At 34.0% G+C, this 14,149-nt stretch overlaps 1 protein-coding gene across 3 annotated transcripts; it reads right to left on the bottom strand.

The window, feature by feature from the left end:
- Positions 1-6,355: 6,355 nt before the first annotated feature.
- Positions 6,356-8,525, bottom strand: LOC139850389 (uncharacterized). 3 transcript variants are annotated; one of them, XR_011760016.1, is made up of 5 exons: positions 8,480-8,525; positions 7,957-8,039; positions 7,537-7,854; positions 6,920-7,136; positions 6,356-6,741 (listed from the first exon to the last, which is right to left on the bottom strand). XR_011760016.1 is itself a non-coding variant. In XM_071839970.1 (4 exons), exons 2-4 carry the CDS (start codon positions 8,023-8,025, stop codon positions 6,574-6,576), a joined length of 555 nt encoding a protein of 184 aa, XP_071696071.1. In that variant the 5' UTR covers positions 8,026-8,039; positions 8,480-8,525; the 3' UTR covers positions 6,356-6,573. The 3 variants fall into 3 exon arrangements, 2 of the variants coding, with proteins under 2 accessions (XP_071696071.1, XP_071696072.1); XM_071839970.1 differs by lacking the exon at positions 6,920-7,136; XM_071839971.1 differs by lacking the exon at positions 8,480-8,525.
- Between the last annotated feature and the right edge of the window lie 5,624 nt (positions 8,526-14,149).

Raw genomic sequence — 14,149 nt, 5'->3', positions numbered from 1 at the left:
ATGAATGGAATACTTTGACTTATGTGCTTCATCAAGTAGCACTTGTCGATACTCACCCATCTTAGGCACCCACACTCTTCCTTGAAAGGACAACAAACCACGCGAACCCATAGTAATGAATTCCAATTGCCCCACAATTCGCTCCGCATGCTTGTTGTGAACGTAAGCCTCTATTTGAATCACACCAAGTTTTTCAAGAAAATTGTTAGTAATAATCATACGTAACAATCCCAATCGTAACGCCGGGTGATGACTCTTTCGACTTAACGCATCCACGACCACATTCGCCTTGCCCGGATGATAAAGTATTTCACAATCATAATCTTTTACCACATCCATCCACCTACGTTGACGATAATTCAAATCTCGTTGGTTAAAGAGATGTTTCAAGCTCTTATGATCCGAATAAATCGTACTCTTAACACCATACAAGTAATGGCGCCAAATTTTCAACGCATGCACAACCGCTGCCAACTCAAGATCATGAGTCGGATATCTCGTCTCGTGTTCCTTTAATTGTCAAGAGGCATAAGCGATGACTTTACCCCTTTGCATAAGAACACACCCGAGCCCATTTAGCGAAGCATCACAATAAACCGTCATGTCTTCCACTCCTTCCGGCAAAACTAACACCAGAGCTTGACACAACTTCTCTTTTAGCAATTGAAAAGCAATTTCTTGCTCGTTCTCCCAAGTAAATCTCGCGTTCTTCCTCGTCAATTTCGTCAGTGAAGAAGCGATCTTAGAAAAGTCTTGGATAAACCGTCGATAATAACCAGCCAATCTGAGAAAACTTCGGACTTCCGTAGGCGTAGTCGGTTGTCTCCAACTCTTCACCGTCTCTATCTTCCCCGGATCTACTTGAATGCCATCTTTGTTCACAATGTGGCCAAGGTATTGAACCTCCCTTAGCCAAAATTCGCATTTGGAGAACTTAGCATACAACTTCTCCTTTCGTAACGTCTTCAATACTCCACGCAAATGACGTTCATGTTCGTTCATACTTTTAGAGTAGACTAGTATGTCGTCAATGAACACAATTACCGACTTGTCCAACATAGGTTGGCACACTCGGTTCATAAGATACATGAATGCCGCCGGTGCATTCGTGAGACCAAAAGGCATTACCACAAACTCAAAATGCCCATAACGCGTTCGAAAAGCCGTCTTCTCAATATCTTCCTCACGGACCCGCATTTGATGATAGCCGGACCGTAGGTCAATCTTTGAGAAATACGTCGCACCTTGGAGTTGGTCAAACAAATCGTCGATCCGAGGCAATGGATAACGATTCTTGATTGTCACTTTATTCAACTCTCGGTAATCGATGCACATCCGCATACTACCATCCTTCTTCTTCATAAATAAAACTGGAGCGCCCCATGGAGAAGCACTCCTTCGAATAAAACCCTTCTCGAGCAATTCTTGGGTTTGATTTAACAACTCTTGCATTTCCGTCGGCGCTAAACGATAAGGAGTTTTAGCAATGGGGGTAGCCCCCGGAACCAACTCAATGCGAAATTCAACTTATCTTTCCGCCGGAACACCCGGTAACTCGTCCGAAAAAACGTCTTTGAATTCACTAACCATCGGAATTTCACGAATGGGTGGTGGCTCATCACGAGTATCAACAACATGGGCAAGAAAGGCCATGCCACCACTAACAAGGAAACGACGTGCCCGTGTAAAAGTGCATATCGGCACAAGTCTTCTACGCTTATCACCGTGAATAATTAACTCTCCCCCACTTGGGGTCTTCACACGAATAAATTTTTCATGACATGCAATATCGTCTCTATTACGATCGAGCCAATCCATACCCACAACAATATCAAAGTCGCCCAAAGTCATCGGAATGAGATCTATCTTAAAGTTTTCGGCACCAAACACAACATCACAATTTTTACACACATCGACCACTAGCACCGTCTTGCCGTCCGCTATTTCGACTTCTACCGGACGACTTAACTTAGCTAACGGTCTATTTAGTTTAGGCACAAATTTAGGAGACACAAACGACAAATTTGCACCACTATCGAAGAGAATCCTTGCCGGATTAGAATTAACCATGAAATTACCTTAGACAACTTCGTTCGATTGTTTGGCTTCATCATTGGTCATCAAATAGTTGCGACCCCTAGCCGTACCCGCCGCCTTCTCTAATCGCTTCACATTATCGTTTCGCAAATCGGGACACTTCGGCTTCTTATGCCCTTCTTTTCCGCAATTAAAACAAGTGACCTTGTTTTCGAAAGACGGTTTAGGACATTCACGAGCCATATGACCCGGTTGCCCACAATTGTAGCACGTATAAGAAAAACCCCCGGAAGCACCCTTCTTCATGCTATTAATACTCTCGGAACCCTTCTTGTTCTTGTTCTTCTTGTTCGAAAAGTTAGAATGACTAGAACCTTCAAACTTTCTTTTGAAAAACGTGAAATCGCTTTTTCTTGGAACATCCAGCTCAAAACCTCGGGCCAATTCAAATAACTCATCAAAAGACTTAGCCATACCCCGACTAATCTTGCCCTTGAACTCATCATTCAAAGTACGGTAGAAATCTTTCATTAGCTTGTGATCGTCACCCACATATTCCAGACAAAAACGAGTTTTTGCCAAAAAGGTAGACTTGAGTGTGACCAAGTCCATTGAACCATGTTGCAAATGGTGCAACTCGTCCCGGATTCTATCAAGATCGGAAGAAGTTCGGTATTCTTTGAAGAATTCCTTCTTAAACTCCTCCTATGTCAAGTTCATGCATTGCTCTTCACCATATAAGTTGATTTTATCGTCCCACCACAACTTGGCTTCTTCCCTCAACATACTAGAGCCATACCTCGCCTTCCTTTCGGGAGGACACTCCGCGGTACGGAAAGCCCCCTCGATATCGGAAATCCAACACGTGCTTTTCAACGGATCTCGCACCCCATTAAACATCGGAGGTTGAGTATCCTTTAAATTTTTGTAGTGGAAGTCCCGCCTTCCACCCCCCACCATCACCTTCACCCCTTTCGCCTCGAGGATAAATGTTTCTAGCCTCTAAAGCCTCCTCTATTGCGGCTTTCATTCGATCATTGATCATTTTGGTCACTTGTCCATCGACCGACTCTTGGAAGACCTTTCGAACGTCGTCAAGAAAATCCCTCTTTAGCCTTTTAAAGATGGCCTCAACCTTGGCCGTGAGTTCAACGTCCTCACTCGTACCTCCATCATTGGTGTCGTGTCCATTTCTCATCTTCATTCTATAAAACGAAGTAAATTAAGCAACAAAACGAAAGGACTTAATCCATATGTATATACATATACACCACACTACCCCGTCTTGCTCAACAATCGTCGTACATCACTTGTTTGACACGATTTGAACCCGTAACAATGGTAGCTAATCCTTGTTACGCGAACACATCGCATTAACTCACTAGTACCACGTCTATCTCGCTTGACGATTTCAAATACCACACAAAACAATAGCGCATGATTAGTTCACATAAACCTATGCACTAACAAAAACCCGATCCGACCCAAAGTCCTACAAGTCCCGCATAACGCGCACACAAAAGTCTAAGTCTAGGCGCCTATCTCAAGTCACCTAAATCCCTTAGACCATGCTCTGATACCACTTGTAACAACCCAAATAAAACTACGAACAACCCGCGTGAAAATAACAAATAATTTTTTTTTGCTGGAACAGCATATGGCGCGGCGCGCCAGAAGGCCGCGCGGCGCGCCATTCTTGTCTGTCCAAAAAGTCTTGAAATGCTAAAAAGATTGGCCACTTCCCGACATAATTAGACAAAACGCTTTTAACAACATATTCAAATATGTAAAACTAACACAATTCAAACATAAAAATGAGTTTTACAAAGCGGGGCCCACATCGACCCGAGTTACGCGTTTAATACAAATCCTGAGTTTCGACCACCAAAAAGTTTAAGTTCCAAACTATACTATGAGCATGGCGTTTAGGATTAAACTACCCAAGTCTTGGTCAAACTCCAAAAAGCCAACGCATCCAAAAAGCGTCCCCTAATCAACGACGAAAACTCTAATCCAAGACAATGCCCTTACCCTTGTCCACAACCGAACCTATAAAAATGGTAAACAACGAGAGGGTAAGCAACGCTTAGTGAATGTAATAATTATACGAATACATATATAATTATACCTACTTGCATACACTTACACATATACCGCAATCATGCTAGCAAACACAATTTGCTTAACGTCTCAAATACCAAGCTAGTAACTTCCCATACCACGAGCAAGCATAGCAATCGCATATAAATATAACTCGAATAATATAAAATGCTTACAACACAAACGACCATGGTTAACCAATCGTACAAGGGAACGACGCTCGCGAAAATTCCATCGGTGTTCACGACATCTGTTAGGGTACTTAACACCTCGTACCACTAACCCCTAGGGTGGCACCATAACACCTCGGCACTTCACCCCGAGTGGCATCTTAACACCTCGATGCTTCACTCATTATTTTACGGAGTGGTGTCTTAACACCTCGACACTACACTCCTAGGTGGCATCTTAACACCTCGATGCTTCACCCCGAGTGGCATCTTAACACCTCGATGCTTCACTCATCACGTGAAACGTGGTGTCTTAGCACCTCAACACTTCACATTTCACGCTACAACAAATAGATACATTATATACCTACGCATATAATTATTCCACTCACCTCAAAATCTCTTGTGAAAAGGTACCCGAGCTTGCGAAACCTCAAAGTAACGTACCTATCACATTATACATATTATGAATTGCAAACTCAAGTCGGTCAACCAATTCTTTCCATTCTAAAGTCATTTTGACCCAAGGTGAAATTTTCGACCCATTGGCACCCTTAACCCTAATTTCGGGTCAACACACACCAAAACCCTAATCATTAACCAAGATGGGTTTAAAACACATTTCAAAACAAGGTTTAGGCCTTAATCACAAACATTAACTAACTTAGATCCACCTTGACCCATTTGACCAATTTTAAGGTCAACACACCCATTTCGAGTCATCCACTAACCCACACAACACTCATTTACATATATATAGGTGTGCTAGACATTTTACTAACTAATTTAGGCTCATAAACATAATTTGATACTTTGAAAACCCTAATTAGTCATCTTTGGGTCTACATGACCCAAATTCACCCAAAACCCCCAAATTACTAGCAAATGGGTTTTAATGTTCATCACTTACACAAACCCTAACTCTTATACAATTAAAATAAGGAAGTTAGGTTTAGGGCTTACCACAACTATCAAAACGTAGCAAAAGAGGAGATGGACAACTTTAATACCCAAGCTCTAACCCGAAATGAGCTTCTTCTTCCTTAAATGGAGCTTTCTCACTCTTGAATCACTCTCTCTCACTAGAATTAATGGATGATGATAAAGTGGGTGAAAATGGAGTAATGGGGCTCACCAAAACTGATCCCAAGCCTTAAAGTCGGACCTTAAGTGGTTTTACCAAAATGCCCTCAAAATATCTTGATTAAAAACAAAGTGAGCTGTCAGCCCGTAATGGCGCGGCGCGCCAAATGCCCAGTTCAGCTGCTTTTGCCTTTTAATTAAATACAACCTAAACCCCACAACTTGAATAACTTATACACACATAAGTACAATAAAATATTCGGGTCTTACAGGTCGTTTTTTCCTTTGCTATTGTTGGATGAGTTTTCTTGCATCTTATCTTCAACCTGCACCTCACTTATCAACACCGGATTCATGGTAGTGGTAACATAAATACTAAAATTGCTTTCAATAAATTATTATACACAAAAATGGATGAAAACTATTTGTTTAGCATGGTGGTAACATGTCTCTTCAATATTAAGGTTACATATTGTTACATAGTTACTGACCTGTGAACTTGATTAATGGAAGAGAACGATCATTAGAGATGATTCAATCGTTGATGTATGCAGTTTTTAATTCGTAATAGTGTATTTGATAATCTGCAGAAATGAATATTGAATAGAGGTTAGAGCTAATAACTTCTATTGTTTATTATTTTTGGAACAAATTTGAAAATTAAATGTGGTTAACCAATTAGCCTAAAATTAAGGGGTTGACTAACTTATTTTCTTTTTTATGCTACTAATGAAATAAAGATAAAAGATTTTGTATGTGTTTTCCTATATTTACTGTATAAATTATGCTAAATAATATTTTGTGCATCAGTTAATATGGGTATTAATATATGTATATGAATTTATAATTTCGATTTTTTTTTTACTGTTAGTACTAAGAATTGTGATTTATCTGTTATAATATTCGTGGAACCTCAACTGCAGAAATCAAAATTTACATTCATAAGTTTAGAAAAAATAGGATTTTATAGAAGTAAACATATAGGAAAAAACAGAAATCAAATCATCGTTTGCAATTACTTTGATATAAGAATGCAAAAAGTTTTAGGCTACATAATAGATATTAATCTTTAATCTTGTATCATAAACCACATTACGGCTTTCACACCCTTTTAATATCCTTCACAATAAAAGCTTGCTGTTCATGATTGTATGTCACAATGCAATGATCTCCATCATTCAAATCATTTTTTTGTTGAAAGTAACTCCATCCAGCTGAAATAGCAAACTTTCTTTTTTTTATTTCCTTCAGCTATAAACTTCCATTGGTAAGAACTTCCATCAAGATTGATAACATTGACAATCGAACGATTAGAAAATACGGGAAGAGAATACAAATCTGCAGGAATCCTCTGTATTGAAGAGAACAAATATATAATCAATTGAGGCAACAAATCACAATACATAATGTATTAAATGACTAAGTAAATGATTGATGCAAAATTTTGTTAGTAAACTAAAAATTATAAAAATATATAACAATAAAAAATAAATGTATTTACTAATAATTATAAAATAGAAGAAATTTACCAAACATTTTGCCTTTTTAATTGGAATTGAGCATGGAGGAGTTTCAATCAATTTTGAAATAGGATTGAATGAGAGATTGTTTGATATAACAGTATGTTGATATGGGATTATTTCGGATAGTGGTCGAAAGAGTTGCTGAATTTCATTCTCAGCGTTCGGTCTAGGATGCGGACCAATATCATTGGGAAGTTGATCATATAAAGATGCTGTAATGCTCCTGTGAATACAGTTTGGACAATAGACATATAGCTGAAAAGCACCAACATCAACTCTCTTGAAAATAAGCAAGTCTAGAGGATGAAAGTTAAGTTGTTGAATAATGTAGGACAAACCATAAGTAAAAGATACTTTCTTTCCTTTAGTTGTAATGCTAACCCTTTGATGAAAACCACTATCCGTGTTTATCCACATAACATGTTGATTTGGATATTTAGATGACTGATTTTGAATCCATTTTGGTGGAATTCTCCATAATTAACATAACAAATTAATTATCATATATATATATATATAAATGATTTAAACGATATATATTTTAAAACAAAACTGATATAACTTTATATATACATATACATACACATAATCATTATTAAAAGTTGAAGTACATAAAAAATTACCAGTTCTTTGCAATCTTCATCCGAAAAACATTTGGCAAACATAGGATCCTGCGTCGCTGGAACATTTTTTTGACAGTCATCTCTTCCAAACATTAAAATCTCAAAATTGTATTGGTCAATGACTGTAAAACAAAGGATGTCATTTGGTTCCAACAACAAGTCTGCCATAACTGTGGACCATCCAGAACCAAAACAAAGTTTATCACCAACACAATCAATGTGTACAGCAGCACAGTAACCATTGGGGGTGCGAATATATACTGGTCCTTCAGGAGTGGAATTTGTGTAATAATATTTAACCCAGTGTGCAGGAAAAGCCTTCAAGCAACAAAATTTATTTATTTCAAGATAAACTAAATAATATAAAATCTTGTTAATGAATTTATTAAATTTTAGCAGTACAATATATTTTAATCATACCTGAGTAGTGGATGCATTATATTCAACTATAGTAATAAAAGAAGATTTTGGAACTTTTGAAGCTAACATAGTCTTTGAATTCCAGTTGAACATTAACATTTTGTTGTTAATATTTAAATTTTAGGGATTTCATGCTAATTTGATATAAATTTTAAAAATCAATAAAAATTGAATACATTAAAGTAAATGTATCCACTTAATGTAAAAATGCATTCTATATGTATCAGATACTTAAACTTTTAGGTTTATGTAGATATCAATTTAGTGTCATGTGTAACGCAAGTTCAGAAACAAAGTACATAAAATGAAGTTTACATTAAATTAGTAATGTTTACATAACAAAATAACAGAAAGTTACAGACTCGATGTTAATGGTTGGTACTAATAATTTTTAGGGTACCCATCTTTTAAATATTTTTAATTATAATTATCAACACTACAGATAAGTATAACGACACTCATAATCTAACAGAGACATTAACATATAAATTATGATAAAATAAATAAATACGGATGATGAACCTGAATCGGAGATGAAGAGCCAATCGGCGTATGAATGATTTGATATATTTGTGATACCTAAAAAAAATAAAAAAGGAACAAAAACGGCTTATATTGGATCCTCGTATTTCATACTGGGCTCAAAACTTATTAAAATGGGCTTCGAATTTAAGGAATGTAAATGATTAGCCCAAAATTGTTTCAATTACTTCTAAGTATAGGTGAATATTAGTAAATTTTGATAAGTGCTAAAAAATACAAAAAGAAAATTCTAAGTTTAGTCATATTTTGGTTAGGACTATTTTTTTATATAAGTGTATCACTTTTTTTTTTTTGTTAATATGTATTTTGAGTTTTAAAATATGAGTATTTTAATATCATGAACATAATGATATGCAAATAATATTTCATATGAGGCAGATGACCTGTTTAAATAATTATATTTGGTGTTGAAGTAAAACGTAAATAAAAAATAGTCATACTCTCCTAACGATGATATTGAAAATGAAACCTAAAAAGTAACAAAATATTGCATCAAACCCTAATGTATTATGTAGTGACCCGTCCTAATCCATCTGGACGAATACATTACATTTGGTTACATCGCGAGGTACTTGACCTCTATATGATACATTTTACAACCATTGCATTCGTTTTTAAAGACAAACTTTTATTACATCGAAAGTTGACGGCATGCATACCATTTCATAATATATTCAACTATAATTGACTTAGTAATAATCTTGATGAACTCGACGACTCGAATGCAACGTCTTTTTGAAATATGTCATGAATGACTCCAAGTAATATCTCTAATATGAGCAAATGCAAAGCGGAAGATTTCTTTAATACCTGAGAATAAACATGCTTTCAAGTGTCAACCAAAATGTTTGTGAGTTCATTAGTTTATCATAAACAATTATTTCCATAATTTTAATAGACCACAAGATTTATTTATTCAATAATCATACACTCGCAAGTGTTTAAAATTCATTCATATGGATTGAACACCTGGTAACTGACATTAACAAAATGCATGTAGAATATCCCCAAACATATAAAGTTGAAATACTAAAGCAGTTCAAATTCTCTGACTGGGGCTTGTCAAGGCCCATAGATCTATCTTTAGGATTCGCATCAGTTGGGGGCAATTATAATAAACACCAATTCTTAGGCTACCAAGTTTAACAAGGGTGATATCCGGTATAACGATTCAACCATAGAATGTAGTTTCGATTACTTGTGTCTATTTCGTAAAGTATTTATAAAAGCGCGTGTATTCTCAGTCCCAAAAATATATATATATTACAAAAGCATTTAAAAAGTGAGCAAATGAAACTCACTATACTGTATTTCGTAGTAAAAATACATATGACGGCATTGAACAAATGCAATGTTGGCCTCAGATTCACGAACCTATATCATTTATATATATATATATATATATATATATATTAACACATGTAATGGTAATCGAACAAATTTATATATTATTAGTGATTTAATTTGTTATTTTAATTATGTATTTTATTAATAACCTAATAAATTACATTTATTAATAAAATATTAATATAGTTATGTCATATGTATTAAATATGGTTTTATATAACTAATAGTTATTTGATATAATAATATTGATAATAATAAATAAAAAGTTGTTTCATCCTATAGTATTAATAATAATAGTTATAATAATAAAAATGATAACTTTTATAAAAATGTTACTTTCAATAATAATAATAATGAATACTAATAATAATAACTATAAAAATAATGATTTTACTAATAATAATAATACTAATTTTTATATTAATAACTATAATGATAATAATACTACTAATAATAATACTAATACTTATGATAAAAATAATAATAATAATAATAATAGTAATAACAATAATCTTGATAATCCTATTAATACTAATGATAATAATAATAATAATAATCATAATTTTATTATTTGGTGTTAGTTTAATAATATTAATAATAATAATAATAATAATAATAATAATAATAATAATAATAATAATAATAATAATAATAATAATAATAATAATAATAATAATAATAATAATAATAATAATAATAATAATAAGATAATAATATTAATAAATAAATGAATAGATAAGTAACTACCTCAAAGGAGTAACCCAAAAAAATGCCCAAGTCCGGGTTTGAACCCGCGACGTCCCGCTAACTCGATAACAACCTAAACGTCTTCGATTCATCAACATAAATCATAACCTCACGATCATCAATAATAATCATCAATATCTTAACCGATCGTCATCATCATTAACTTATTATTTTGAGTATCATTATTCATTATCATATATCATATATCATATATCATATATCATATATCTTCTTGACCACGACATCATCATGCTTATCATAACATAACCCGTTCATCATCTCGATCATCATCATTTCATTTCCTTCACTGAATCGTCTAATAACATCGACTTATCATTATCTAATCGTCACATAACATCATTACCATGGAATCATTATTATTATTATAACACCATCATCTTCAAATCATATTTATCTTCATTATCATTATCACCCATCGTACGTCCTAACCATATATCATCTTTATCATGATCATGTAATATACATCATCATCATTATATCATACCTATCACCCTCTTCAATTTCATCTTCGACTTACATCACCATTCGATCTCCATCATCATCAATATCTCGTCATTATAACCGTATCACCATCATACTACTCATTATCATCATCGTCCCTATCATGCACCTAGTTGTCGATTAGAATTCAAAAAACAGGTACAAGAGCTTATAACTTATGGCCCCATTTTCCTCACAAGCCCAAGAGAAAGAAAAAAAATATCATTTGACCCAATTGCATTAATCGGCCCAATTTAGAAGATAGGATATATGACAGCCCACTAAAAAAATCAATTTGCTGGGTCTTACAAATTTAAAAGTCCGTTTAACTACTAGATTCTTTATTCATTTATTTGTAATTACACTCAATGGAACTGTGGTGGTGAGGTTAGTATGGAAATAAGACAACAACTCAATCATCATCTTTGTTATTTTATTAGGAACAGAAACAGATAGTAATCAAAGAAGTACAGTTGTTTGTGGTGGTTCTCAAAGATAGCTAGCATGATAATGGTTATCGACAGTGGAAGGTGGTGGTTGTTTACAGCAGCAAAACTACTGTAGCAGCCATTTCACGGAAGTAGCATGACGAAGGTTATAGACGTGGTTATTTCAACGAAAGTGGTGATGGTAATCGTAATAGAAAAACAAAAAGATTGAACAACAACCTTTGATGGTGAGTTGTGGTTATTCTTGGTTGAAGATGGCGGTGATCAGAGGTGATGTAGGGTGGTGGTCTTGACCGTGAAGTGATGATCGAAAATGGTGGTTTTGTGGTGTTGTAGGGTGACGGTTGTAACAGGAAACAGATATAGCGGTAGCATTAGTAATGAAGTGGGTGGTTGTTCATGGGTGATGAAGTGAAGGTGGTTGTTGTGGTTCGATTTACACAGAAGCCAAATAAAGGTAGTAATGGCGTTTGAAAGTGATTCCTAACAGTTACAATAGCATATGGGTTTTAGTTTTGATGATGATTTGGCCTTCGAAAAGCTGTAACGTCCATGTGGGTTTGGGTTTTGTGGTGGAGATCGAACCGAGCAGTAGCAGTGCATTTATTTGGTTTAGAGTGGTTGTTTGATCAAAGTAGATCACGTAAAAACATAAGATCATAGGTAGTGTTATAAGGAGATGGAGGTGGCGGCAATTGGTGGTACAGGGTGGCGGTTTTTGGTGGTCCAACGAAGGTAGGGTGGCGGTTGAGATGGGTTGCAAAAACAGTAAACACTAGGTGGCTCATGGTGGTGATTATAAATGAAGAAGGAGGAGAAGAAGAAGAGTAGATGAAGGTTATTTCGGTTGAGAATATAGAAGAGAGAAAGGTGTGATGGATTCTTAATATCAATATGTGTGTATATCATATATAAGGTCTAGTGGGTGGAGGAACAAAACACGGAAAATAATAATAATCATGTTACAGTGTTAAACAGTATGTGTATATATAATATAGTTAAATATAAGATCATGTGGAAAAATAGATATATTTATCAATCGGAAGCCGCCACTCCTTTGTCTATTATACTGACAGTTTATCCCGGAAGGCTATATCGTATCCATTGCTAAACAGTTAACGTATAAAGGTGTTCTAAAAATCCCAAATTTTTAGTTTAAATAAATTTAATTATTTCAGTCATTAACTGTTTGGAAGCTGATCAAAAAGGTTCGATAATTATTCATTTTCTGTTCAAATTTATATGTATGGAGTGCTAATATTTAAACTTAAAAAGGTAAAAATATTTTTAACAAATCTAAAATCTTCGTAATCAATTTACAGTCCAACTTTTATCTTAATCCTTCGTATATATATATTATCTCTATATGAACACTAACGAAATGTCAACCGAGTGATACAGACGTTTACTATTTAAGCTCAAAATCATTCATATACCATTTTCTCTCTCTATATATATAATCAGTTTTTAAATAACAAGTTTACCACATAAGTATATGTTATATAATTTTTAACAAACAATATATATATATATATATATATATATATACATATATATATATATATATATATATATATATATATATATATATATATATATATATATATATATATATATATATATATATTTATGATAATAGTTTTCATTACATCGCATAATATTTTCCAAAATTTAATCATATACTATTTCAAATATTATATCAAATTATTATTATATATATATATATATATATATATATATATATATATATATATATATATATATATATTAAATATATATGTATCTATTTACAAATAGTAGTTCGTGAATCGTCGGGAATGGTCGAAGGTCAAATGAATGTACGAAAATAGTTCAAAATTTTTGAGACTCAACCTATCAGACTTTTCTTATCGCATCAAAAATATAATATCGTATCGAGAGTTTGGTTTAAAATTAGTCGAAATTTTCCAGGTCGTCACATTACCTACCCGTTAAAGAAATTTCATCCCGAAATTTGAGCGTGGTCGTCATGGCTAACAATAAAAGTGTTTTCATGATGAATATGAGTTGATAAATAAAGTTTTTATCATCATAGAGTAATATGGATAAAACAATTTGGTTACTCGAAGAGTACGAGTGAAGCTATCACGAAATAGTGAAATGAGAAAATAGAGATTCGTCTTAACTTTTGATGCAGTCATGGTTGATTTCTGGAATTAAAGGAATAGAAAATATTCATAATAAGATTTGATTCTTCGGTAATTAAGGAAATTAGAATTCTCTTTGATTAAATGCGATGATCTGCCTTGATTGCTCTGTCCGATATTTTCACTATAAATTAACCACTACCGTTTCATTATTCTCACTATTCCTATACTTTCTTCCTTAATCCATACTTCTAAATATTGTAACAATGCTTAACCCAGTTCTGATCCTTGTCCTTATCCTGACTGTCGCATCAATCATTCTCCTTTTCCAACTTCCAACAGAGGATTCTGTTAACTTCTACTATTACCTTGGGGTTATAGTATTTTTCTTTCTCCATTGTCTTTATATTGCTATACGCATTGATATTCACGGTTTATAACCTTCGTGTTGTTATTGGACTTTATATTTTCTCTTATATT

Source organism: Rutidosis leptorrhynchoides, chromosome 5 (genome assembly GCF_046630445.1).
Source record: "Rutidosis leptorrhynchoides isolate AG116_Rl617_1_P2 chromosome 5, CSIRO_AGI_Rlap_v1, whole genome shotgun sequence".
Classification (NCBI taxonomy): Eukaryota; Viridiplantae; Streptophyta; class Magnoliopsida; order Asterales; family Asteraceae; genus Rutidosis; species Rutidosis leptorrhynchoides.
Note: the sequence above shows the minus strand (reverse complement) of the source record. Positions and strands in the feature narration are given on the sequence as shown.